The sequence below is a fragment of the Canis lupus genome, chromosome 25 (assembly GCF_011100685.1).
Source record: "Canis lupus familiaris isolate Mischka breed German Shepherd chromosome 25, alternate assembly UU_Cfam_GSD_1.0, whole genome shotgun sequence".
NCBI classification, from domain to species: domain Eukaryota; kingdom Metazoa; phylum Chordata; class Mammalia; order Carnivora; family Canidae; genus Canis; species Canis lupus.
In genome coordinates this window covers 48,699,663-48,725,723 of record NC_049246.1, presented here as the reverse complement: position 1 = coordinate 48,725,723, position 26,061 = coordinate 48,699,663, and the positions used below count along the sequence as shown (strand labels likewise).

Below are 26,061 nucleotides of genomic sequence, written 5' to 3'. Positions count from 1 at the left end.
AGCGCTCTCGTCAGCCCTTGCTTGCTCTCAAGGTCTCCCTCCCTGAGCAACGATGCCCAGTGCTGCCAGGAGGACTGTGAAATAAGCCGAGTTTCCAGCCACTGCCCCAAGTGAAGCCGGGCCGATGAGGGCCCTCCGCTCCATCTGGTCTGACCCGGGAACTGTGGCCCGGGCGGAGAGAGCCAGCTGGCACCAGCAGCCCCCAAGTGCCCTATACTGCATTTCTCCCCATTTCGTCTGGAGTGTGCATCCCACAGAAGACTGGCGGCCTCACATTGGTCACTCAGTAGGAAGGTAGGTCTCCTCTGACTTCGGAGCGCAATCCGGAGCTCCCCGCTGTCCTCTCGGAGCTACCGGCAGGCCCAACCCAGTTGCGAGGACAGCCGTGACCTCAGGCAGCGGGCCCTGGGTACCTCTGGCCTCCTGCCTTCAGAGTTCTCCACCCACAGCTGCAGCCCAGGGCTGGATCCCAGACCCCAGACACTGTCCAGTCCTGCTCTCTGGGCACCACCTTCGCCCCACCGACAAGCCCCGTAGCTGCACTTGGCTCAGGGCAGGGTCCTTCCCGGCACCTGCACCCTTTGTCAGACATCTGCCCAGCTTGCCGTCCTCCCCGCAGGCTGGAGAATCCCCTGGGACCAGCCTGCTGCCTGGCTCTCTGTCTCTCGGCGCTCCACCCTGGGGTCCTCTGCGGGACTCTGTTCTGTCGGCGGTGGCCCTCCTGCCAATCCACAGTTGCTCCTCCACACCTGGCCATGCCTCGTCGTTCTTCCGGGTCCCTCTTCTCTCCTTTTCCACCCAATCATTTGGATAAGCTTGTCTGCCCTAAGCCTCCCCAGACCTCTTCTGCTCCAGGAGGCTCTAGAAAGTCTGGTTGGGTTTGAGTACCAGCCTTGGTATCTCAGTGCAAACAGACCCCACCAGGTACCCTGGATGCTGGCAGGGGCCGAGATGGCCACTGGGGGCCGTCATCCACCTCCCACTTCTATAAAGACAGGGCATCCCCACACCTCTCCTGAGAATCAGGAGGGAGCCATCCCGTGTCCCTGGGGAGTGTCAAGAACTGAGACTTTGGACCCAAAGAGATGTGGCCCTGAGCAGATTAGGTAGGAGTTACAACCATCCTACCATCTCCTGAGGGTGCTGGAGATGACAGATGTTAAGTGATTAGCACAATGCCCAGCACATAGTAGGTGCTTAATAAATGCTGGCTGCAATAGTAAACTCTTGTTGGAAACAGGCGAGTGAGGGCCACCTGGGTGGTGCAGCGGTTGAGCATCTGCCTTTGGCTCAGGGGGTGACTCCGGGGTCCTGGGATCGAGTCCTACATTGGGCTTCCTGCATGGAGTCTGCTTCTCCCTCTGCCTCTGTCTCTGCCTCTCTCTGTGTCTCATGAATAAATAAATCAAATCTTAAAAAAAAAAATGAGGCAAGTGATAAGTAATCATTCATAGGCAGTGAAGACCCACTGGACGGTTCTGGAGAAGAAACTGATGCAGAGAATACGAAGAAGGTCTGAAACGGGGAGTGGGCAAAGTGTAGAGGGAGATGACACGGGACAGGGTGGCATCTCGGCTCCCTGGGGGCAGAGACGGGCTCCTGAACACGCAGGACAACTGGGCAGCTCATCTGGAAGACAGAACTTGCTTCCTAGCGCGTTTCACACCAGAATGAAAACGTAGCAGCAATAGACTGGGACGGGCCCCTGAAACCCACAGCCTGGAGTGGAAACCACGGGTGGATTGCTCTCGAACCCCCCCGTGGGGAGGGGCTGTCCAGCTGTGATGCAGAGCCAGGGGATGACTGACGCCCCGACACATACGGCCACATGAAAACAGGTTACACCACAGCAGAAACACTGGAATCAAGTGGAAAGACCGCCAAGGAGCTGGGGGCACAGGTCTCACGTGCACGGCGGACAAGGGTCCATCTCCTCTAACACAGGGCACTCTCGGGGGTGGGTCACTGGCCCGGCCGGGGGATGGAGCGCGCGACTCCTGCTCTCGGGGTGGCGAGTTCGAGCCCCACTTGGGGTGCACAGATTCCTTAAAAATAAAATCTTGTAAAAAAGAATAAAATAAAGAACTCTTTAAAAAGGACCAGAAACCCTACAGAAAATGGGAAAAGACACGAACAAAACGTTCACAGGAAAGAGAGCAGAAGATGGACTGGTCGCTGGAGAAAGGCAGGCTGACACACCACAGGGACACAGTTCCTTGCTGAGCAGGTGGCAAGGACTCCCGCCCGACACCGTGGGTGTGGAGGAAGCAGCTCCCTTAGGTCTGCTGCCTGCCCTCCTGGAGGTAAACAGGTGGTGCTCAGTACTGTGTCCTCCCACGGGGGCCCCGTGGACCTGTGCCAGGGAGCCGCCTGGGGACGCTGAGCCAACAACAACAGCACGCATGCATGCAGGGTCCTTCCTGTCAACACTACCTGAAATCGGAAAATGCTGGGAAAACCAAATGCCTCTTGATGGAGAAGTGCTGGGAAAATTGGAAAATTATGCACGGAGCAATATTATCCAGCTGCAAAAATGCGTGGTGAAGCTCTCTATGCACCAATAAGGATGGATTTCCAGCATACACTGGTAGGTGAAAAAAAAAGTGCAAAACGAGTATCTACATAAAAGGCTAGTATCCAACATCTATAAAGACTTTATCAAACTCAACACCCCGAAAACAAAAAAATCCAGTCAAGAAATGGGCGGAAGACGTAAACAGACATATCTCCAAAGACGACCTACAAATGGCCAACGGACCCATGAAAAAAATGCTCCACATCACTGGGCATCAGGGAGATACAAATCAAAACCACAACGAGATACCCCCCCTCACACCTGTCAGAATGGCGAAAATTAGCAATCAGGAAATGACAGATGTTGGCGAGGACGTGGAGAAAGGGGAATCCTCTTGCACTGTTGGTGGGAACGCAAGATGGGGCAGCCCCCCTGGAAAACAGTGTGGAGGGTCCTCAGAGAGTTAAAAATAGAGCCACCCTATGGCCCAGCAATTACACTACCGGGGATTTACCCCCAAAGATACGAATGTAGTGATGAGAAGCGGCACCTGCGCCCCAGTGTTCACAGCAGCAACGCCCACAAGAGCCAAACTATGGAAAGAGCCCAGATGTCCACTGACAGATGATGGATAAAGACGTGGTCTATACACATGACTCAGCCACCAGGGATCTTACCATTTACACCAACACGGATGGAACTAGAGGGTATTATCCTAAGCGAAGTGAGTCAGTCCGAGAAAGACAAACACCCTATGATCTCACTCCTCTGTGGAATTTAAGAAACAAAACAGGTGAACATAGGAGAGGGGAAGGAAAAATAAAATAAGACGAAATCAAAGAGGGAGACGAACCATAAGAGCCTCTTAACTCTCGGGAGCAAACTGAGGGTCGCCAGAGGGGACGAGGGGTGAGGCGATGGGGGTCCCTGGGCGACGGGCACGTGATGGGACGAGCACTGGGTGTTATATGCAAGGGATGAATCCCTGGACTCTACCTTTGAAACTAATAATACACTCTATGGTAATTAAGTCAAATTTAAATAAAAGATCTAAAAAAGGAAACATCTACAGCAGAGCGCAGTCCAAGAATAATCTATAGGATAAGAATATCCACAGTGTAGTACGATGAAAGAATATCTTTAGCATAGAGTAGTATGAGAATATTTATAGCGCCGTATAGGAATATCTACAGCAGGGGCGCCTGGTGGCTCAGTCAGTTGAGCATCCGACTCTTGATCTCCACTCAGGCCATCGTCTCGGGGCCCTGGGACGGGGCCCTGCGTCGGGGTCCCTGCTCACCGGAGAATCTGCTTCTCCCCCTTCCTGTGCCCCTCCTCTTGGCTCGTGCTCTCTCTCTTAAATAAATCATTTCTTTTCTTTTTTTAAGATTTATTTATTTATGATAGACATAGAGAGGGAGAGAGGCAGAGACACAGGCAGAGGGAGAAGCAGGCTCCGTACAGGGAGCCCGACGTGGGATTCGATCCCGGGACTCCAGGATCACACCCTGGGCCGAAGGCAGGCGCTAAACCACCGAGCCCACCCAGGGATCCCCTCTCTTAAATAAATCTTTAAATAAGAGTATCTACCGCATGGTCCAGCGTAGTAAGTACAGTAAGAGAATACGTATGGTATGATATACGTCATGGAAGGAGCATCTAAGAGAAACATTCACACACCTGCTCACCTGTGCAAAAGCAGCACAAGAAGGAAGACACAGAAACGAATGAGATTGGTCGCCCACAGGGCATGGGCAGGAGCCGACTCCCATCTCTAAGAACGGGTCACCTCTACATCTTTGGGGACCTCAGTGGCATCCGTCACCCTGTCTACTGCTGGGCCGCCTGTCTGCAGGCTGTCCGCACTCGTCCGAGGTTGCTTATTCGAGACAAGCAGGAAGAGGCTTTGCTTCAGGGGCTCCCGGGTGTGGTCCCGGGACCCTATTAACAGGCGACCTTTAATTTAAACATCAATCCCTCTGCGGGGGCAGAAGGCGGATTACCCTAAAGAACAGGCCCTTGTGATCCTAGCAACCTGCCGTCCCCTCCAGGGAAGGTACCCGAAGTGCAGTCCTGGTTCTGGAAGGCCAAGAGCCCGGGCCTGCTGATGAGGGCCTGGGTCCCCGGAGGCCCAGGGAGGCAGCGGACTGACCAGCCAGGTGGGAAGACTGGAGTCACACAGGGGAAGGGGCTCGTGCCAGCCGTCCCTGGGGCCTCGTGGGCCATCCCGCCAGTGGCAGGCTGCACCCTCATCCCAGGCAGTTTGGAGGCCTGCATGCGGGGAAGGAGGCCTCAGCCTGACCACGGGGACGGTGGGAGCCTGCAGAGGCATCCCTGTAAGCCGGGCTCCCCTGGGCGCTCTCTGCTGTCCCTCACGCACCTGCACTGGGACAGCCCACAAGTGTCTCAGAGGGACACGGCCCACACAGAGCCCTCCAACCTCAGGGCCGCCTTCGGACAAGGCTCAGCGTCCACCCTGGCCCCGGTCATCACGGACACAGCCTGCTCCATCCACTCCCACTTGTCACTGTGCCCTCCTTCACCCCTAGGCTGTCCCCCACCCATGGCCACCTTCTGTCACCCTGACCTTGATGAAGAAGCCCTCACAGGGACTCCTGGCACCAGGCCCTGCGGCCAGGGGACACAGAGACTTACCCGATGGTCTTGGCCCAGTCGCACCACAGCGTCTTCCCGATGGCCTCCATGCTCACCTTGAAGCGGGCGAGGCACAGGTCCTGGAGGAGAGCGCCGTAGTCGGCGTCCTGGCAGGCCGTGGCCACGAGGAGGTGGTGCACTGCAACGAGAGTGTCCCCAGCGTCACCTCCCCTGCCTTCCCAGGGCCCGCATGGGGGGCCTGCCCATGTGGAGAGGGAGCCTGGGGCATACGGATCCCAGCACAACCCAGCAAAGGCCCTGCCTGCTGCCCCAGGGCCTGGTGGGGCCTCCCAGGGCTCCGTGCGCACGGGCCAGGGGATCGCACTCCCCTCTGTGGGCACCGACCATCAGGAGCGGGATGCCCACCGGAGCCAGGCGCAGGGCCTGATGCTCAGGTGCCACTCCATCCTCACGTCGGGCCCCGATGCACTTCCCAGCACCTCCACGTCCCACGTGGGGAAACTGAGGACCTCTGCACGCGGGCTCCTCTGCCTCGAAGCCACCGGCCTCTGTCTGATTTGAGCCAGAATGTGGGGTCCAGGCTGCAGCCTCGAGGAGCCCCCGGCTCACATCTCCTGTTACAAACCAAGCTGACAGGCTGTGATGTGAAATGTGCTCTCGGCTCTCACTTGACAAATATGAGCTCCAAAGTCAAGGAAGGGATCGCACAAATCAAAACGCACTCATTTCCCCCTAAGCCCACAACTGGCTCCGATGGCTGCTGGGTCCCCACCCCTAGGCCTCCCTCCTCTTCCTCTTCAGGCTCAACATGTGCCTACACTGCCTGTCAATGGGACAATGCAGGGCCAGGGGGCGGGTCCTTCACATTCCCTCTCCAAGGCCTGGCCCACCTCCTGCCCCCCAGACTATACAGGCCCGCTGCCCGCAGGGCACCCCAGCCGCACCCCTACCATCATGGCCTTTCCAAATTCCTGGATGAAGCCTGCAGCTGGGAAGCGAGGGCTACACCAGGAACTCTTAGACTCTTTGTTGGGCCCAATGGACATGTGCAGACGCCCAGCTGCCCCTTGCAGCTCTCGGGCTTGGGGAGCCCACAAGGCAGGGGAAAAGGAGAGGGTGGTCGACCTTGGGGACACAGATTGTGTGTAGAGTTCTGGAACATGGCCTAGAAGGGGGTATGTACTTGAGTGAGCTTGCCCCCTGCCCCCTGCCTCCATCTTCCTAGAGTAAAATAAGGAGGAGCTGGGACTCCAGGCCCTCCGATACATGAGCACCACCCAAAGGTCTTCACGTGCACAGGTATCTTGGAGGCAGGTCCTAGGGTGATCGTCGACTTCCCAGAGGGGGCAACAGGCTTTGGGGCTCAGAAGCAGACTCAAGGTCCCAGCACCAATGGAGGTGTAGGCTTGGTGAACTCGTCTCAACTACCTGGGGCCCCACACTCAGCCAACGCCCAGTCCCAAGAGGTTGAGGACTAGGCAAGACGCTGGACAGGACAGTGGAGGACTTGACATGTCTTTCGCTGCAGACCTGGGGGAGAGGGCAGACGATGTAGGGGGTGATGGAGGGTCACAGAGCGGGTGATGACAGCAGGCTGTGAAGTGCCATTCCAGAACGTACCTCCTAGGGGCTCAAGAGCTAGTTATTGGATAGGCAGGTGGGTAGGTGGATGGGTAGATAGGTGTACCCCACGGAGCCACACAGGCAGGTGTGCCCCCCCCCACGGAGCCCTCACAGGTAGGTTTGTGTCCCATGGAGTCCTCACGGGCAGGTGTGTACCCCATGGAGCCACACGAGCATGGCGAGTGTACCCTACAGAGCCCTCATAGGCAGGTGTGCCCCACAGAGCCCATACGGGCGGGAGTGCACCATTCGAGCCCACCCCGGCGCAGCGAGCGTGCCCTGAGGACCAGCTGCGGGGGACACCCAGGGCTGTCTGGGCAGGCCCAGGGAAGGAGCAACACCTGCCCCATAAGATGCCCCCTCAGAAAGCCCACCTGCTGTGGCCAGGTGAGGTCCCCGGGGCTCACGGGGTGCAGACGCCGACTCAGGATTCCCAAGTTGCCGTCCAGCCTCAGGCCAAGGGCCCCTCTGCGTGCCCCCCCCCTTGTTCCCCCCCCACACACACCCCCAGCCCCTGCCTGTCTCCCCACCAGGGACGCTGTTCCCCGGGGAACCCCAGGCCCAAACGTGGCCTGTGAGTGGCCAGTGCCTCCTCCTCCGAGGGGTCCCCTGCCCCCAGCCCACCCCGCCAGCCTCGCTCAGGGCCTGGAGCGCTGTCTTTCCTCAGAGCAACGGTCTGGGCCTCTCCTCTGGCACTCCCCGCCCCCCAGCTCTGCACGCGGAGCCCGCAGACGTCGAGTCACCGACTGCAGCAGAAGGCCTGTGGACGTCGTGCCAGTGCAGCACGGGGCTCTGGCTGCCGGCTCCGCGCCGGTTCTGGAAAGGTCAGGCTCAGGGCGGATGCAGGCCAACGGGCATCTGGGCCGGGACGTGGCTGCTGTGAGCAGCGGGGGAGTGTGACAGGGACAGTGCGGGGCCAGGGCAGGAGGCTGCAGCGCCGTCCAGCAGAGCCAGTCTGGGGAGAGGGGGGTCTCCAGCGGAGAGGGCAGGTCCCGTCTACAATCCCTCCTGCTGCGGTGTCCGCCGCCACCTGGGGCATATGGGGCGGGTGCCCTCGGCCGTCCCCGGGCTGCAGAGCACAGCCCCGTCCCCACCTCCAGGGGTCTGTCCCCGTGTGCAGCCCCCCGCCCTGCCACAGTCCAGCCAGCTGCGCCTCCCTGGGCAGGCGGCCTGGACCCTGGCCCGCGTCTGGGCTGGACCCCGGGGTGCCGCAGCGCCCACCTCTCCGGGAGCCACCTGCTGCTCCCCGGGGTCAGAGAGGCCTCCGCACGCCCCGCCGCCCCTGCGTCCTGTCCCGGGGCAGCCCGGGCCGCAGCTGCGATGGGCAGGGCAGACTGCGGGAGAATCTGGAAACCAGCTTCCTTTCTCACGTCCGGGAGGACGACCCTTAAGGTTCTTCTTACACGAGTCTCACGAGAGTACCTTACATTTTTATTTAAACCGACTAAAATTGCCAGGAGTTTTAAAAGCAGCTGTTTGCGGCCCAGTGGGTTCCGTTCCGCGTGGCTGCAGATGTAATCACTCATCACTCGTGTCTTTAAAGGGCCGCGTGCGGGGGCTGGGAGCAGCAGCATCCTCGGCAGCGTGTCAGGGCAGGAGCCTTCCGGGGCGTGTGCATTATTCGGGAATTAGGTGTCCTTTCAGGGAGGGCTCAGAGAAACAGCTCCCTGCCTCCCTCCACAGCAGAAAACCAGCCCTGGCAGGAGGGGGGGCGGTGGCCTGTAGCCACACAAGGCAGCAGGATCCCTCAGACACCCCCCAAACGACTGGCAGCCAGAAAGATAGGGACGTCGGGGCTCTGGGGCTGCTGCACTGAGACCTCAGATGAGGGGCCCCCGTTATGGGGTTATGGGTCCTCGGTGTGGCTGCACATTGGTAGGAAGGGCCCATCCTGCTGCGGCCTATTTGGTATTTGCAGGGAGAGGAGCCCAGACTCCTGCAGAGCCGGGGCCCAGGGGGGAGGCGGCTGGGGTGACAGGTCGGGGGTGAGCCTTCTCACAGGGTGACCCGGCGGCGGGGGGCTAAGGGAGAGCCTCCCTGAGGCGCCCGAGCACTAGGGGAGGAGCCTCCAGGGACCCCAGACGGAGGAGGCCCCCCGGGGCAGGGCGGCCTCCTTCACCCCCGACTGTGAAGTGAGACCCCTGCGGCGGGTGGCCCACGGGACCGCCCTCCAGAGGGTGCGCTGTCCCCAGAGGGATCCCTCCTGCCTCAGGAGGGGCGGCCCATCTCCGCGGGGTTTCCAACGTGAGCCAACGTCCCCTTAGGGACTCCGGGGACCCTCGGGGCCCGACCCCGGTGGCCAGGAGGGGTGATGGGGAGGGGCGCCGCGAGCAGCGCTCAGTGTTGAGTCCGCACAGGCGTATACACGTGTCAGAACCTTCCAAATCGTGCACGTCCCGTATATTCCACTTACTCTTCGTCAATCCCACCTCAGTGAAGCTGTTTAACACAGTAAATGAGGAGGAAACGCCAAGATCCGTGAGTGGGGTGATTCTAGACCATCTCGACTTTTTTTGCCTTGTGGTCCTTCATGTTTTCCACGGGTTAGACAAGCCTAGAATTGATAAGGTGTGATCCCTGTGCTCTGTCCAGGTCTTCCCCATGAGAAAAAGCCTCGCTCGCTCCAAGGTCCCTGCGGCAGGCGCGAGTCCCCTCCCGCTCGCGGGCCGCAGGGACAGAAGCACCCACCGCCAAGACTGCCCTGGTTATGCCCCCCGGGGACCCAAATCCCCAGGAAGCTGCAGGCCCAGAGAATGACGGACACAGAACCCCGTTTGAACATGTTGCCCTCAGCCTATTTGGACAAACAGAAACCAAAACCAAAACAACTGAAAAAAAAAAAAAATCAAAACTCTCGTGCGTCCAGTAAAAACGCCTCGTCGGCCCTCAAGGCCCTACAAGCTGTCACCAACTCCTGCCCTGGCCGGCGCTCGGCCCTCCTCTGACGCCGTCGTGGCCTCCAGCAGGGGCCGTCCTGGGTCGCCAACCGACCACAGGACCTTGGGATGTACGCATCCCCCCTCCCCGCCTGCAGCAGGCTTCGGGGAGTTTGCATAGGAAGTGAAGGAGTGAATATTTGGGGGGATGCATCCCACGCCTCGCCTGTGCCAGCCAGCCCGACTTCTCAGGCCTCTTCCGGCTTCTAGAAAATTCAAAGCGGTCTGGGCCTCAGCCGGGGTCTCATGAGCCGGCTGTCTCCCCCAGGGGGTGCCGTGCTGCGCGGGTCTGGGCAGCTGGGGTGCCTGCGCTTCTGTCAGGAGCCACCGTGCGTGCCCTTTTGGGGAGCGAGCTGGGTCCGGACGGATAGAATGTAGACCTGGCCCCGGGTCGGTCGCACCCCTGCCGCCCCCCTCTGCTGCCCGCCAGGGACGCTGCCAGGGTGGCGACAGCCACACCCCGCGTGGCCCAAGTCCCGTCCTAAGCCCTCTGCGGGCAGGAGCCTGCTCGCGCCTTGCAAACACGCTCTCATCTCGTGAGGGGGACAGAGGGCCCGGGGAGCGACGTCGCCGCCCACAGGCACCCGTCCCAGGAGTGGTGCGGCCAGGACGCCGGCCCTCTCGGGCACACGGCAGGGACCGTGCGGCGGCCACGTGAGAGCCCGAGACGACGGCCCCAGAGCCTGGGAGGACCGACCTCTGCACAGGCTCTGAGGCCCCCAGGGAGGCCCCTTGCAGCCTGGCTTTCTCGGGGCCCCCCTCCCAGGAGTGGTCGAGGGGGGTCTTGCTCCTGAGACGCGGGCGCCTGGCGGTGTGCAGGGGCGGGGGAAGCGGGTGCAGGACGCCCCCCCCAGGGGGGATCCCCTCCGCCCTCACGGGGGGACCCCTCCCGCAAAGGAGCGGCGGCCGAGAGGTCAAGCCGAGAACGGAGGCCCGGGGGTGGGGGGCGCTCCCCGTCTGGGCCGCTTGCGGACTCGATCCCGTGGCCCTCGTTGCCATCCCGGGTGTCCTGCAGGGACGCGTGGTGCCGCCAGAGGAGGGCGAGAGGGTTTTCACGATTTTATAATTTGCCACAGCTCGCCAGCTGGGGAAGCCGGTCTGGAAATGGCCCCGAGCACCGAGCACCGAGCACCGAGCACCGAGCACCAGCACCGGCTCCTGCGTCCCGGGGGCTGTTGCTCCTGGTCCTCCTGAGCCGAGCGCCTCCGTCGGGAGCTGCCTCCCCACATCCCCCCCCCGGAGGCCCCCAGGGGCTCCCCCATCCGCAGCAGGACTTCCCGCTCCCGCCCCGCTGTGGGCAGCCAGGCGAGGGGAGAGAGGAAGGGTCCCCTCAGCCACGGCCTCGCATCCCCCACTCGCGCCGAGGCCTTCATCAGACTCCGCGCGGCCTGTGCCCCTCCGGGCGGCGCCCGCTCACCGTCCCCTTGCTCTGCTGCCCCAGGGACCCTGCGTCCCTGCCCCCTCCTTGAAGCGCCCGCTCGTGCTGGCTGCGGGGGCACCTGTTAGTGTCCCCGAATCCATAAGAAGACGGGACGCTGAATCTGGTTAAAACAAACAAAACTAAGTGACGCAGAACAACACCCAAGCGTGGGCGGTGGAGTCGTCCAGCGCGAGACTAGGAAGCCATAAACCACAGCGTCGTCCCTGACGCAGTTGAAGTCCACCCGAGAAGGAACCGACGGGCCCCTCGCACCTGTCAGGGCGGCCACCGCCCAAATCCCAGCCAAGGACACGTGTCGGGAGGACGTGGAGAAACGGGACCCCCGGGCGTCGCTGCCGGGAGCCCACGCTGCTGCCGTTGTGGCGGGAGGCGGTAGGGCAGGCGCCGAGCTGGTAAACACCGTGTGGCGACACAGAACCAGCGCGTGACCCAGCACACGCCGGAGGACAGAGCAGGCCCGCCAACGGCGCGTGCACACCCACGGCCACGGCGCAGTGGTCACAGCGGCCAGGAAGGTGGAGCGAGCCGGGTGTCCGTCAGCAGGCGCCTGGATGGGGGCGTCTGGGGGGCTCAGCCTTCGGTGGAGGGTCTGCCTTCGGCCCAGGGCGTGACCCCGGGGTCCCGGGATCGAGTCCCGCGTCGGGCTCCCTGCGTGGAGCCTGCGTCTCCCTCTGCCTGGGTCTCTGCACCCCCCCCCCCCCGCATGGGTCTCTCATGAATGAATAAATAACGTCTTTACAAAAATAAGAAAATAGTTGAGTGCTTTCCCCAAAGCTCCCTGATATTCCCATCTACGCAGCCAGCAGCATCTTCCTTCACAGACAGACCCATAGAATCTTCCAGAGGCAATAAGCAGGCAGCGAGAAAGCAGACCTTGGGTGTCAGCATCACAGGTCCTAAGGGATTATGCCTTCTAGACCTCTTCCCCTGACGTGGGTTCTGCTCTTGGATACGTGAACTGCTCTTATTCGGGCTGATGACTGGTCAGAAGGGGTGACAGGGCAGTCATCAGAGTCCAGTTATTTGCTCGGGTCCGGTGCTGCCTTTCGGCCTCCCAGGTGCGTGTGGCTCAGGAGACTCCTCCGTGGTGGGCCTTGCGGGCACGGGGTGCAGAGCCCCGGAGCATCCGCTGCACCCCAGCTCCTGTGAGTGACCAGCGGGGGAAGGGGGCCCACCTGAGGGACAACGGGGGGGGGGGGGTTGGGCAGCCAGGGAAGGCTTCCTGGAGCAGGCAGGCACCTGGGGGGGGGACGGGGGCGGCCCCGCAGGGCAGGGCGCAGAGGGGGAGCGGGGCCAGGGCTGGAGAGCAGGCGGCTGGTTTCTGCTCTGCTCCCAGGAGGCACCGTGGGAACCGCCCGAGGCCCACGGGCGCCCGCCCCCGAAGTCCCGGCTGCTGGGCCCCCCGGGACCCGGCTCCGCAGGGCTGCTTACCACCGGGCCTTTCCGTGTCGAGGAGAATATGGAGATAAAACAATGTCAGGGCGAAAGAATCGTCCGCGGGCAACAATAACTTCATTATGTTAAAATGAATAAGGTCTTGTGTGGGTTGGGGGCCCCCCTGGTGCCCGGTGTTGACGTAACCCTCGTCCGGGCACCGGGGAGTTCTCCAAGCTGTTCCTCGGGCCGCGGTCGCCCAGTCAGGGAGGGGGGAGGACTGGTGACAGGCTGGTGCTGGGGGCTCCGTGTGCGTGTCAGGGGGACAGTGTCCTCTCCTCTGGTCTCCACGGCAGAGGCGGGCGGGCCCAGGCCGGGGCCGGGAAGGAGGCTCTGGGGCCCGTTCCCGCCCCTCCCCACCTGCCCTGCAAACGCGGTGGCTTCACGGGGTGAAACCTCCACCCGCGGGCTCCCCCTGAGGCTCCAGAAGGGTCAGGAGACCTCTGTCTGTCTGTCTTGTCCTGGTCCCCCAGCCGCGGCTCACAGGCTGGGACGGGGCTTCCCCTTCGTCCCCGAGGCCGCTCTGTGGCCAGGCCTGAGCTGGGGTCCCCAGGGAGGAGGCCCACCGTGCCAGGGGGTCCTCAGGAAGGATGGGCTCTGCCCCTGATGGCGGGGGGAGAGGGGGGACACTGGCAGCCAAACCTGGGGGTTCCACTTGGTGGCTCAGCATTTTCACTGGAATTCACATCACAAGTGGCAACCACACTCGGCCAGACCCAAATTTCAACTACAGAGAAGTTGTGGAATTGGTTCATTCTGGGAGAAGAAAAAAAACAAAAAACAAAAAAACCTCGGGGGGTACAGAAGAGACATAGCCTGAAGGAAGGATTCCACCCAGAACATTTCCTGGGCCTGTTGCTCCCTCCCACTTGCAGCATGGACATAAGCGTCTCTCAGCAGCTCTGGCCTACGACTGACCGGCAAGCGTCTGTGGAAGGGAGACAAAACCCCAGAAATTTCTCCGTGCAGGGGAATACCCAGGGAATGCAAACAAACACCCCGAGATGACGAGCAAATAAGAATCCTTCGGATCTGGATTCCAGGGTGAGACCAGCCTCCAGATTGAAACCAGCACCGCCGTCTGAAGTCACATGCGCTGCGTTTCCCATGACATCCCCGTCGGTCCCACACAGTTACACGTGCGTGATGCAGAGTCCCGTGTCTCAGTAGACACAGCGGCCTCGCAAGAACAGCCTCGACGCCCCCAGCATGCGGGGGAGGCGCGTGTCCCCGGGGCCAGGCGACAGCTCATAGGAGGCAGCGTCAGCCAGCGCACCTGAGTGGGGGGCGGGCTCCCGACAAGAGTTTACAACAGACCTGGCCATCACAGAATCACCCCGGTCCTCTGGAAACAGCCTTTTTTTTTTTTTTCTGATGGAGAAAAAACTTTTCAGTGGCTATATACGGAGTTTATAAGATGCATGTGGTCATTTCAGAGTCTTCCGTGAACAGAAGAATATGCACAAAGCCCAGGTTTACAAGAGCCTCATTGTAAAACTGTTACAGATAAGTTCTTGAACCTATGGACTCGCATACTTGAAAAAAAAAAAAAAGAAAAAAGAAATTCCACATTGCTATTTTGGGTAGCAAAATCTGCACTGCCAAGGAGATATGGCTCCTATGAACAACTCGGGAAGAAAACACTGCGTGCGCCACAATTCTACTAATTACTGCTGGGCTCTGATGACATTAGTTTACTGATAGCCTCGTAAGAGTGGTGTTTATTTGGAAAAAAAAATAAAAATAAAGCTATCACATTAGCCAGACTCCTCAGACTAATGTTAAGATTATCGGACTTTGGACTTCCACCAGAATGTGGGTTATTTTCCCGGTCAACAAGGAAGGTCTTTATATATTCTCATGACGTGGTGTTTATTTACACAGGCTTTAGAAGGTGCAGCCTCCGGACACCAGCAAAGAGTATGTATTTGGTCAGTTATGTTTAAAAAAAAAAATGACACAAGGCAGCTCCCTGCCCTGTTAGCAGAGAAATGTTCATTTCTTAGGAGGTTAACACAGTAAATCCCACGTCAAGCCAAAGGGATCCTAACAACAAAAGGAGAGAATACTATTTTAAGATTTTGCTTTATGCAGAATTTCAGCCAAACATTTTAAGAGGCAAGATCAGTCGTTACGGGGCCAGCAGATGCGAAGGGTTTCCTGCCGAGCCTGGCTGGCCGGCCTGCCCTGCGGGCCCAGGTCCTCGGGTGGCCCCGGGCCATCTGCCCTGCTGCCCCCAGGAGCCAGCGCAGGGGTCACCCTCCACCAGCAGCAGCACTGGGGCGGGGGGGGGGGGGGGACCTGCATTGCAGGTGCTTCTGCCCGACATCACCTGTTCCGGGAGAGCCCACAGGTGCAGGAAGCAGCCTCAGGCTGACCCCCCTCCTCCCGGGGCTGCTGGATTCCTCCCCTCCAGGGCCCTACACACAGGAGATGGATCCAGCGGCCGGAGCGGTTTGGAAAGATTTCTCGGCACTGCGACAGGAGAGCCGTGAGGACAATTTCGCCGTCAATCAGGCGAAGTCGGTGCAGGTCCCTGCTGCCCCGGGTCCCGGTGTGGGTCCCCGTGTGGGTCCCGGTTTACAGCCCGTCTCCAAGCAGAAAGCCTCCTCACCGAGGGTGAGTCCCTCCCTGAATTTCTACCAGCCGGAGGCCCCGAGCTCACAAGCAAACAGGCTTGGAGGCTGCTCTGCTTTTTGCAGACACTCCTGGGGGCCCGATCCAGGTCCGCAGCTGCGTGCGACCGCTTGCCAGCCCCTGAGCGGGGGGGCCCGCACCCGTCCCCGCGCTGCGCCCCAAGGTGCCTGCTGCCCGGGGTCGGGGCGCGGCGGGGGCACAGGTGCGGGCCGGTGCGCTCCCGGGCGCGGGGGGAGGCGCGGTGCCCCGGCAGCCCCGGCCTGCCCTCGCCCCTCGCCCTCGCCCTCGCCCTCGCCCTCGCCGCCGCCAGCGACCCCGGCCCTACTCACCCAGCAGCAGCCAGACGCTGCGTCGCGGGAGGCCGCGCAGGCTCCGAGCCATGGCGCGCAGCGGAGCCGGGCCGCCTGCAGCACTGAGCCGCCGCGGCGCCGGGGGCGGGGGCGGGCGCGGGCGCGGGCGCGGCGGGGAGCGGAGGCGCGCGCAAGGCCCTGCCCACCGCGGATGGGGGGGCGGCGGGGGGGGGGCGGGTCTCCAGGGGCGGCCCCGCGGGAGGACCTCTGGGCGGGCACCTGCGGGCGGGGGGGGGGGGTGATGGGGTGGGGGTGATGGTGGTGATGGTGGTGGGCGGGCACCTGCGGGGGGGGGGTTGATGGGGTGGGGGTGATGGTGATGGTGGTGGGCGGCCACCTGCGGGGGAGGGAGGTGATGGTGGTGGGCGGGCACCTGCGGGGGCGGCGGTGATGGTGGTGGGAGGGCACCTGCGGGGGTGGGGGTGATGGGGTGGGGGTGATGGTGGTGATGGTGGTGGGCGGGCATCTGGGGGGGCGGTGATGGGGTGGGGGTGATGGTGGTGATGGTGGTGGGCGGGCACCTGCGGGGGCGGCGGTGATGGTGGTGGGCGGCCACCTGCAGGGGGGGGGCGGTGATGGTGGTGGGCGGCCACCTGCGGGGGGCGGGGCGGTGATAGTGGTGGGCGGGCACCTGCGGGGGGGGGGGGGCGGCGGTGATGGTGGTGGGCGGGCACCTGCGGGGTGGGGCGAGCCGCGGGCAGGCGCAGAGCGAGCTGGGGGTCGCGGGCCCTCCCTGCGGGGCGCGCACCGGGCTCGAGCTCCGGGAGGCCCGCGCCGCCGTGGCCCAGCAGGGAGGCTCTCCGCGACCCGGCAGCTGAGTGCGAGCCCGAGCGCCGTCCTCTTCGTCTCCTTGCCCGGGGTCAGCTCCGCGGCCAGGACCACCGTCCGCTCGGCTCTCCCCCGAGGGGCGGACTCCGGGGCTCCCGCGGGGGCAGACGCAGCCCCGAGCTAGTCAGGAAAGGCCGCCCCGGGAGAGCCGGCTGAGTGCGCGGACCCAGGGGCGGGCACGGCGGGTGCCCCGGGGACTGCAGGCGGCCCAGCGGTGGCGCCCTAGGGCGGCCGGAGAGGCCCCTCGCCTCTGGAGTGGAGGAGACGTTGCCCCTGCCCGGGGCGCGGCCACCTGGGCTTGCGGGCGCCCGGAGACCTCGGGGGTGTCGCGGGAGGAAGGAGAAGGGCTCCCCGGGTGCACGCAGGGCCCCGCGGCGGTGAAGCTCTCCGGGTGGCCGGGCCTCCCCCGCGCGGGCGCCGCCTCCGACGCCCCAGGGCAAGGGGAGCGCTCAGAAGCCGCCCGAGGCTCACGGGCGCGGGGGCAGGGCCTGCAGCCCAGGGCGGCTGGCGGGTGGAGGCAGCGGAGCCACCTGCTGTCGCCCCCGCTCCAGGCCCGCTGCGCCGCGGGGGCGGGAGGGCTCGGGCTCTCCCGGCCGCCGCCCCCTTCACTTCACAGGCAGGAGCCCCCAGGACGCGCGGGCCCCTCACTTGGGCTTCCGAGGCCGGGCGGGAGCCGCGGAGATGGCTGGGCCCTGGGCTCTGCTGTCCCGTAGGACGACGTCTCGGCCCGCGGCCGCCGTGAGGGACAGGGGCTCCCCCACTCATCAGACTTGCCCTGCACTCGGCTCGCCTGCTTCTCCGAGACCTCTTGGGGGCTCCCGCACTGTCACCCTCAGGCTGAGCACGAGGCGTTTTCTGGCAACATTTTGTCTTTGCACCTCCACCGCCCGGAGAGGATGCGAGGTCAGGGTGGGGCACCACGCCGTGTCCCCTCTCCGTGTGCCCTCACGTGCCCCCAACAGATGCGTGCCCTGTCGGTTCAGGTACTTCGCAGGTTCACCATTGAGAGTGCCCCAGTGTGTGCGTGCGTGCAGGCGTGTGCGCTGGCCTGTGTGTGCAGCCGCCACCCTGGGGCCCGCGGCCCCGGGGTCTGGGTAAGGGACACCCAGTAACTACTGCAGGCTCCCTCCCCCGCAAGGGGACACCTGCCCCGCTGCCACACCACGGAGTCGGGGCTCTGCCCTGGCTAAAGTCTGTGCAACAGTTAGCGCTTCGAAGTGATGGCAGGGGGCGCTCGGGAGGATGCACGACGGAGAGCTGAGCGACAGCCGCGGGCGACCTGAAGGCACCAGCTCCACGGCGCACTGAGAACTGCTCAACTTACTAGATTCAAAATCAGCAGAACAAGGCCTCTGCTTCCAGCTGCGACGAAGTGACTGGGACTGGATGTACCCCCCAACCCAGGACACGGGACGGGGCCGACACCACAGCTGTCACGCTGGAGCACGCAGGGACAGTGAGGTAGGCCCAACGGCTCGGGCTGGAGCTTCCAGACCTTGGGGCGGCAGGAGCCCAAGCACTGCTGGCCACAGCGCGGAGACGCAGAACCAAGGCCCCAGGGTGGCGGGGCTCAGGCTCCAGCCTAGCGCCAGGTCTGCGGGGCGTCAGCCAAGCCTCAGCCTGATGCCCACGGACACTGGCACGCGAGGCTGCCACCCGAGGCAGAGAAGCACCCAGGGAGGCACAGGCTGCAACAACCAAGGGGCACATGGCGCCTCCCACCAGTCTGGGGGTGAGCAGAGTGTCTGCCGGTAACCAGCAGGGTACCCTTGGTAGGCAGGAAAAGCCACCCGGGCTGCCCTGGGGCCACCTCGCAGCGCCTGCAAGGACAGACAAAACCCAACGATTTCCAAGAACAGACACTTAAAGAACAGGGCACCCCGGGTGGTGCAGCGGTTTAGCACCACCTTTGGCCCAGGGCCTGATCCTGGAGACCCGGGATCGAGACCCGCGTCGGGCTCCCTGTATGGAGCCTGCTTCTCTCTCTGCCTCTGTCTCTGCCTCTCTCTGTCTCATGAATAAATAAATAAAATCTTAAAAAAAAAAAAAAAAAGGAACGATGCACCAGGGAACCCTAAGGCAACTGCATGAGTGACTGGGAGTCCTGCCGGACAGGAACACGTGAACTACTCGGTGGAAGCTGTTCTGTGAACCTACACATCCAAGGACATGGATGGACCGCAAGCACAAGAATCATGGAGAAGAAAATACACCAAGGCACATCACAACCGAGGTGCTCGACATCAGTAATAAAGAAAAAATCTTAGAAGCAGCCAGACAAGCACATTACACACCGAGGAACAGATTCCAGATGCCAGGAGAGTTCTCAGGGGAAACAGGGCCAACCACACGGGGATGGAGCGGCAGCGTTAAGTACTGGAAGAGAAAAACCAACAAAAGTTCTGTAGAGTTTTTAAATGATTTGCTGATAAAAACAAGGGAAGATTTTGCTGGTGTCCTCACCACTAGCCTAGCCTTTTAGTGGTTAGGTTTTAGTCATCAGTGATGAATGAGTGGTTCCAATGTTACGTTTGTAAGCAGTAACAACTGAGTTCTGGGATTTGTTTGCGTAGTACGATTGTAAGGCAATTAAAGAAAAACAGCTGTATCTCAGGAGCACTTAGCTTCATCAAGCTTTAGTTTTTCAAATCTCCCAAGGAAATCCTGCTGGTAAAACCCCAACACTTGGGACTTGGAAGTGGCTGAGAAGTGCTTGCATAGTTTCTGATTTCCCAAAATGCTCTCCCCAAAAACAAACAAAAAACAAGTGAAAAGTAAATTCTGCGTAAAAACTCCGTTGGCAGCATCACTCGGAGAATTTTAGAGCTGCAAAATAACTTAGAGGAAAGTCACCAAATGCCAGTGTGTGATCTCTTGCACCTCATCCGCCCTCAGTGAGCCAATGGAGCTTGAGAACAGGGGGGTGGGGGGCAAGAGAGGGAGGCTGGCGAAGGCCCTAAGATTAAATCGTAATGTCCATAAAACAGTCCAAGAAATAAAAACAATTTTCCAAATATCCCTATACCATATACATTGATAAGAGAAAAGTCAATCTATCCAGAGCTACCGCAGAAAATGAGGTAAGATTTCACACACATGAACTGAGGACCCACCACCCTCTGTGAGACGCTATTACAAATGCATAACATAACCACACACTGGAGGGGATCAGGAATAAGAAACGCACCTGAGTAAATTTAGAAAAGTCAATATTTTCATTGCGCAATGTGAGGCTAAAGACACTGTATGCAAATGCTGTACTTCTCATAGGGCCGTGGTCTGGAAATGCTGTGATGCCTTCAGGTGTATACCAGGAATGAGCACATCGAGGTGAGTCTGTGTGCATGGACTCACAGATACGCCCGTTTCCTGGCTCTGTCTGCAGACAGGGCCTGAGGCCAACTCCGACAGCAGTGAGCACCCGTGCTGACCCGATCTTGGCTTCTGTATAGCATTCTCCAGTAAAAGAAGGTGGAGTGTGTTGGAGAAGAGGCTGATTCCAGGGCAGGACAATACAAGGTGAGCCTAACATGCCCTGTGGTGCCAAACTCTTGAGAAAGGATGGCGGTTTTCAGAGAGACAGAACCCAACCTAACAAAGCTCATCTCTAAGGGCCGACGGCTCCCAATTACTTATGGAATAATCTGAGTAATGAAGTAAGAGATGACAGTATTGTACTTTAACTCACAGACCAAGTAAACATCAGTGAGTTCACATGGATATAAATATTTAACTAAATAAATGGTGTAGAAGGACAGCTTTTCCTTACAGGTAAATTCTGAGTATAAACATAAATGGAATGAAAGACATACACAACCATGAGACAAACACCACGAGACTGTTCATTTCAGGCAGGCTCTGCTGATGGATGCTAAAACCAGTGAACAAAAGTTTTAGGAGAAACAGGGGTTTTCATACTATCAAAGATCTCCCTCAGCGGCAAAGGAAACTTGGTGACTTCACAGTGGAGAAACGCAGCCGAGGCCACCACTACCAAGTGAAGGACATGACCTGTAGACCTATCAGGTACCCCCACACGAGATTCTGATGACACAGCACTTCCGTGGTACTCTTCAAAAAATGCATCACCTCAGTCGAGTCGGGAGAAAACAGCTGGTTAACTGTAATCAAGAGGCATTCTACCAAGTAGCCAGTCAACAGTCATCAAAAGCATCAAGGCCATGAAAGACAAGAAAAAACTTAGGAACTGATATAGACTAGAAAGGATACAGGAAACATCAGAATGCAACGTGGAATACTGGATTGGATCCTGAAGCAGAAAAAGAACACGAGGGGCAAACGCTCGTGAAATCTGAGTAAGATCTGTGTCAGGAACGTTGGGCCAATGTTAATGTCCTGGTTTTGATAATTTTGCTATGGTTAATAAATTGTTAACCCAGAGGAAGCTCAATGAAGGGCACATGTGAACTCTGTACTATTTCCACGACTTCTCTGTAAGTCTAAGTGCTGATAAAAAGTCAAACAGCTGTTTACCAAGTACTCATTCTGAGCACTGCCCATGTGCCTGTTTCCCAGAAGTTCTTGGTGAACGCTACAACCATTCTTAATTATTTCAAGATTGTGTGTGTGATAGAGAGAGAGAGGTATGAAGGAAGAGGCCTCTAGATCCAGCCACGCCTGAATTCATTCCTGGAGTTGTCAATTATAAGCTGATTTTCTTTTCTTTTCTTTTTTTGCTTTTGTGATAGACTTGTATTTTTATGATTTGTAGTGGAGTATCCTCTCACTAATATGCTAACTTATGGCCTGCTTCATCCTAAGACATATTGAGGCAGGTTACAGATGCTCACAGAAGAGAATAAACATAAATCAAGAAAGCAAAATGAAAATAAAGCAGCAGGAGATACAGCAAAGCCAGAGTAAAGCTACTACACAAAAAGCAGCACCATAGCACCCCACTAGCTGACAGCATCACCATCAGCAGCACACCGACTGAATGCTTGTTTTATTGTAACAAGGACTGTGTTTAACTTTGCGCCATCCCTACGGGGGAAGACACTCACCTCCATTTTACACACCAGACAACCGAGGCACAGGGAGATTACTTCCCTTGATCAAGGCTAAACAGCTAATGGAGTTGGGGCAGGAATCTGAACCCAGGAAACCTGGCTTCAGGGCCTGCATTCTTAAACAGTTCACTATGAGGCTTTCAGCTTCCTGGCAATGAATGCAAAGTCATTTATGGCACTCATTGTACAATAACGAGATTCTCTGGTGTCGGGAGACTGTTACTATCAGCCCTAACTTCATGCTGTTACTAAGATATAAGTTCTACATAAATAATAGCAGCTGAGGAGTTTTATAGCACTCACAGCTCACGCACAACTGCTTTCCCTCCAATAGTAAAAACTTAGGCAAAGACACATGGAACCTGAAAGCAATCTTACACAGTTCCTGACAGTTTTCTAGAGGTGACAATTACAGCCGTATTGGCTTCCTATTGCTGATACAACACATTACCACAGATTTGGTGATTCAAACAAATTTATTATCTTATTCTTCTGGAGATCTGAGGTCCGACATAGGTCTCACTAGGCTAAAATCAAGATGTCAGCAGGGAGGGCTACATTCCTTCTGGTGGCTCTAGGGAACAACCTGTTTCCTTGCTTTCTCCAGCTTCTAGAGGCTACCCTCCTTCCTTGGCTCCTGGCTCCCTTTATCCATCTTCAAAGCCAGCAAGAGCAGGTAAAGATGCTTCTAGAAAGGCTATTTCCCTGATTTTCTCTTTTGTCCACCAAGATGACCCAGGATCATCTTCCAGGTCAGCTGTTTAGCAATCTTACTTACTTCTGCAATCCTAATTCCCTTTGCCAAGTGGCACATTCACATGTTTTGGGGGATGAGGACAGGACAGCCTTGGGGCTCACTACTCTGCTGACCACAGGAACTAATACTTATTAAGCATTTTATGTGCCAGGTAAATAACCTGATAAGTAACAATGATATAACAGTGAAAAAGCCGCAAAATTAATAGACATAGAACCCTGGCTGGAGAACTATTCCTTTAAAAAGAAACTACTGATTATACTGGGCTTCTCACTTACACACATCATCTTCCTTGACCAGAATCGACACTGGCGTCAGACAGCCCACTGGGAGGTTCTGGTGATAATCCTAGGGCATCTGCAACATTCCAGGCCTCTGATGGTCTCCAAACATAATTATTTGTATATTCTAGTTGACATAGCTAAAGCACTCTTGGTCATCCCAATTACCACAGTCTGAAAGAAAAGTGATTCTGACCAATAATACAAGAATGCCAAAATTATCTGAAACTTGGCTAGTTTGAGATCTTTGAAAACTTGGGCAATTTAAACAGTCTTTTGAATTCTACAAGAGTTTTACATAATTAACTAATGTCAAATTAGAGATTTTAGCAAGTAAGATAAATATTGATTTTTCACTTGTTGTTCCAAAAGATGCACCAGTGACTCCAGTTGTTACATTTACTTTGGGAGGCTTCACAACAGTCATCAGTTACTGGTCATAACTTTTTGATCTATAAATGTCATCTGAGCTTTCCCTTTAGTCTTTGAACAGGACATATTTATTTTTTTAAAAACCCTGAAAATTATAATCTCAAATGATCCCTTCTATATTTTCCTCCAAATTGAATGCAGTAACTTGGTCTCTTTGTATTCTAAAAGGGGATTCCGCTTCAGCAGGGCTGTTTGGAAACAGATGACTAGGAGTACACTCCTTACTGTTGCCAGCATGTTGAAAATGAGGTCTAGTCCCTATTTCAACTTGATTCAACCTTAACTCCGAATGCAGCCTTTTAACACGAATAACCATACAACTTAACATATGGGAAACAATCTCCACAATTCTCGGATTCTATTAATTTGATATCTGGCCAAAAGCAATGATTCTCAAGTCTCATTTAAGAACCCTTTCAAATTATTCTTTTGTATCCTGGAACCCAATTCCTGGCAGACATGTAGGGTGATTCTGCCAATACCTGGTGATAAAGTAATCTATGAAATAAAAACCCAAAGTCCCTTAAAGGAAGAAACTTTTGATATCCAGTAGTTTGCTGGTTAGCCTTCCCATCCACGGGTATTCCACATAAACACCCGGAGGCTCATTCACACTTGGAAATGCCATCAAACCTGCAGAAGGTATTACATTTACAATGGTACTATAAATTCTGCCTTTATTAAATGCAAATACATCAAATATAAATGTTAAATGAGGAGTAACTTTTAATCAAGCGATACCAACTCCTGAATGCTTTCAACATTTTAAACAGTTGAAGAAAACACATATTTAAATGTTCATCTTAATATTGGTAAAGCTGCAACTTTAAACAGTATGTGACTTTTAAAAAGTAAACCATTAAAGAAATTTATAGGACATACAATTAGTCTTGGAAAATTGTTGTTATTTACACTTTAACCTACCAAAGCAGAGCTTGGTACAAAACAAAAATAAGCAACGTGGTGACTATTTAAATTTAAGTGCTTTACCAAAGCACAGAAGGGTTCCTCTTCCTAGTGAAAATAGGGAAAATACATCCAAATGTTTTATACTGCAGTAAAAAATGCTTTAAATATATCACAGCATAAAAAAACAAAACAAAACAAAACAAAACAAAAAAATATATATCACAGCATTACTTTAATTATCTTGGAAGTTTAAAAATATACACATTCCAAGATATTATGTGTCTATGAAATCAAATTGTTTATTTATGTTATCCTGTGGTCCAATCTAAGAGTCTTAAGACAACTGAAAACTGAAACAAAGAGGTTCAGGTAAATTATATTCTTCATGTGCAGAAATTATTTCATGGACTCGAACAATAAACCTTCTCTTGGTCACTAATTTTAAAAACAGACACGACCATTTTCTCTAATCCAAAATATGCAGCTTGAAGTCTCTAAATAATAAGTCTGAAATATGAAGCTCATAAACATTAAAATTATCTTTTTAATATAGAGAAGATTGTTATAATGTAGAAACAACGGCTGCTAGATGTGAAGAGGCGGCTATAAAGTAGAATATCTGCAGCTAAATCCACTTATTGATAAGCCTATTTAATCACATCACCTTGCTATTACCACAACTTTTTCCTAAGTGTTGCAGAACATTCTCTGTAGGAGGGAACTCGTCCTTTCCAAGGAAAGTCTATATAGATCAAGAAAAAAGGAGAAATCAATCATAAAACATATTGATTATACTAACTCCAATATTCCACAGAAAGATCTATAGAAGTCCCCCCTTCTCTGCACTCTTACTTCCCGAGGCTTCATCACCCGAGGTCCACCAGGGCCCAGGAGCAGAAGCAGACGACCTTCCGTCTCAGGTCCTGTCAGGAGGTCATCAGTGGTCACCTACCGCCACGTCACCTACCTCCCTCATCTCGTCTCATCACGGGGGCATTTTACCATCACACACCACCACAAGGAGGCTAGGCACAGTGTGATTTCAGAGACACACCACATTCACATGACCTTTATTACACTATGTTGTTGTAACTGTTTTTATTGGTGGTTGTTGTTACTCTCTTACTGTGCCTACTTTGCGGATTAAACTATCACAGGTTTGTGTGTACAGGAAAAAGCACAGCATACATGTAGGGTTTGGTACAATCTGTGGTTTCAGGCACCCACCAGGGATCTTGGAAGGTATCCCCGGAAGAGAAGCAGGGAGGGACTACTGTAGTTACTTATCAGGGCACTCTGCTACTAAACCAATCGACATTTAACTTATTTTTCATGTTTACGAATATCAAAAATACTCATTTAAATTCTATCCCTTGACGAAGTGTATCACTAAACACTACTGCATCAAAACAAACAGGCCACCAGATATCATATCCACAGAGAACTATTCAGACTGTTTCAACAGAGAAAACCGGGTATCGTCGTGGTAAAAATGTGGCAATGTCGTGAACAAAAAAAAAAAATCTGTTCTATTCCCTATGAAGTATCTCAGCTAGTATCATACAGATAGACTCACGAACTGGTTTATTCATGAATTCCTACTACATGAAATTTATTATTTTGAAAACAAAGATGTCCAGTATAATACAGATATCTCCCTCCATGGCGAAGGCCTGGCCGGTTTGCCTGCAGCCCATACTAAAATATTTGGGTTCCCTAAGCTTGCAGTTCTTCCTGTAACATAACCGCTGTATGTGTGGCATCACCTGGTCCTCACTGGGTTGCCTACTGCTACTGCTGCAGGGAAAGAACTCCTCTGTCTCTGTCCCAGGAGGCTCATGTCTTTTGCCAGCATTAATGAAACTATGGCAAGCGAACTTGTTAGTTTGCATGTAAAATGAAGTCTCAAGGCCCTGAGAGTTCTCATGAGAAGAAAAGATTTGACATTTTGTTTCTTGCTTGTTCAGAATTTGGTCACGTATAGATGGTGAATTTTATCAACAATTTCTTCATCTACTGAAATAAGGTAATTTTCCTCCATTGTTCTCTTCACAGGGCAAGTTACACTGATTTTCAAATGTTAAAGGAAACTTCCATTCCTGAAATAAAGTCAGCTTGGCCATAAAGTAGTAGTATTCTTAAAAATTGTTGGATTCAGTCTAATATTTTTAAAAGAATTTCTGCATCCACATTCATGAAATTGTTCTATAATTTTCTATTCTTGTAATGTTGGTCTGGTTTTGGTATCATGACTATACGGATTTCTCTGACA

The 26,061-nt window shown here is 56.0% G+C and overlaps 2 protein-coding genes and 1 long non-coding RNA gene across 4 annotated transcripts in view; 1 reads left to right on the top strand and 2 right to left on the bottom strand.

Annotated features, from left to right (window-relative positions):
* The window catches only part of RAMP1 (receptor activity modifying protein 1), a 37,957-nt gene extending 22,310 nt beyond the window's left edge, over positions 1 to 15,647 (bottom strand). The window contains exons 1-2 of the mRNA XM_038574338.1: positions 15,532 to 15,647; positions 5,171 to 5,309 (exon numbers count right to left, since the gene is read on the bottom strand). Of these exons, the coding sequence (XP_038430266.1) occupies positions 5,171 to 5,309; positions 15,532 to 15,583 (191 nt within the window). The 5' untranslated portion in view covers positions 15,584 to 15,647. The remainder of the gene's footprint in view (positions 1 to 5,170; positions 5,310 to 15,531) is intronic.
* Positions 13,977 to 23,744, top strand: LOC119877545. The gene is made up of 3 exons (XR_005378893.1): positions 13,977 to 14,485; positions 14,982 to 15,184; positions 19,651 to 23,744. It is a non-coding gene; the product is annotated as an uncharacterized LOC119877545 (long non-coding RNA).
* Positions 23,541 to 26,061, bottom strand: part of RBM44 (RNA binding motif protein 44) — a 40,572-nt gene continuing 38,051 nt past the window's right edge. For both annotated transcript variants that reach the window (XM_038574335.1, XM_038574336.1), the window contains one exon: positions 23,541 to 24,531. The gene's annotated coding sequence lies outside the window, so the exon portion shown is untranslated. The remainder of the gene's footprint in view (positions 24,532 to 26,061) is intronic.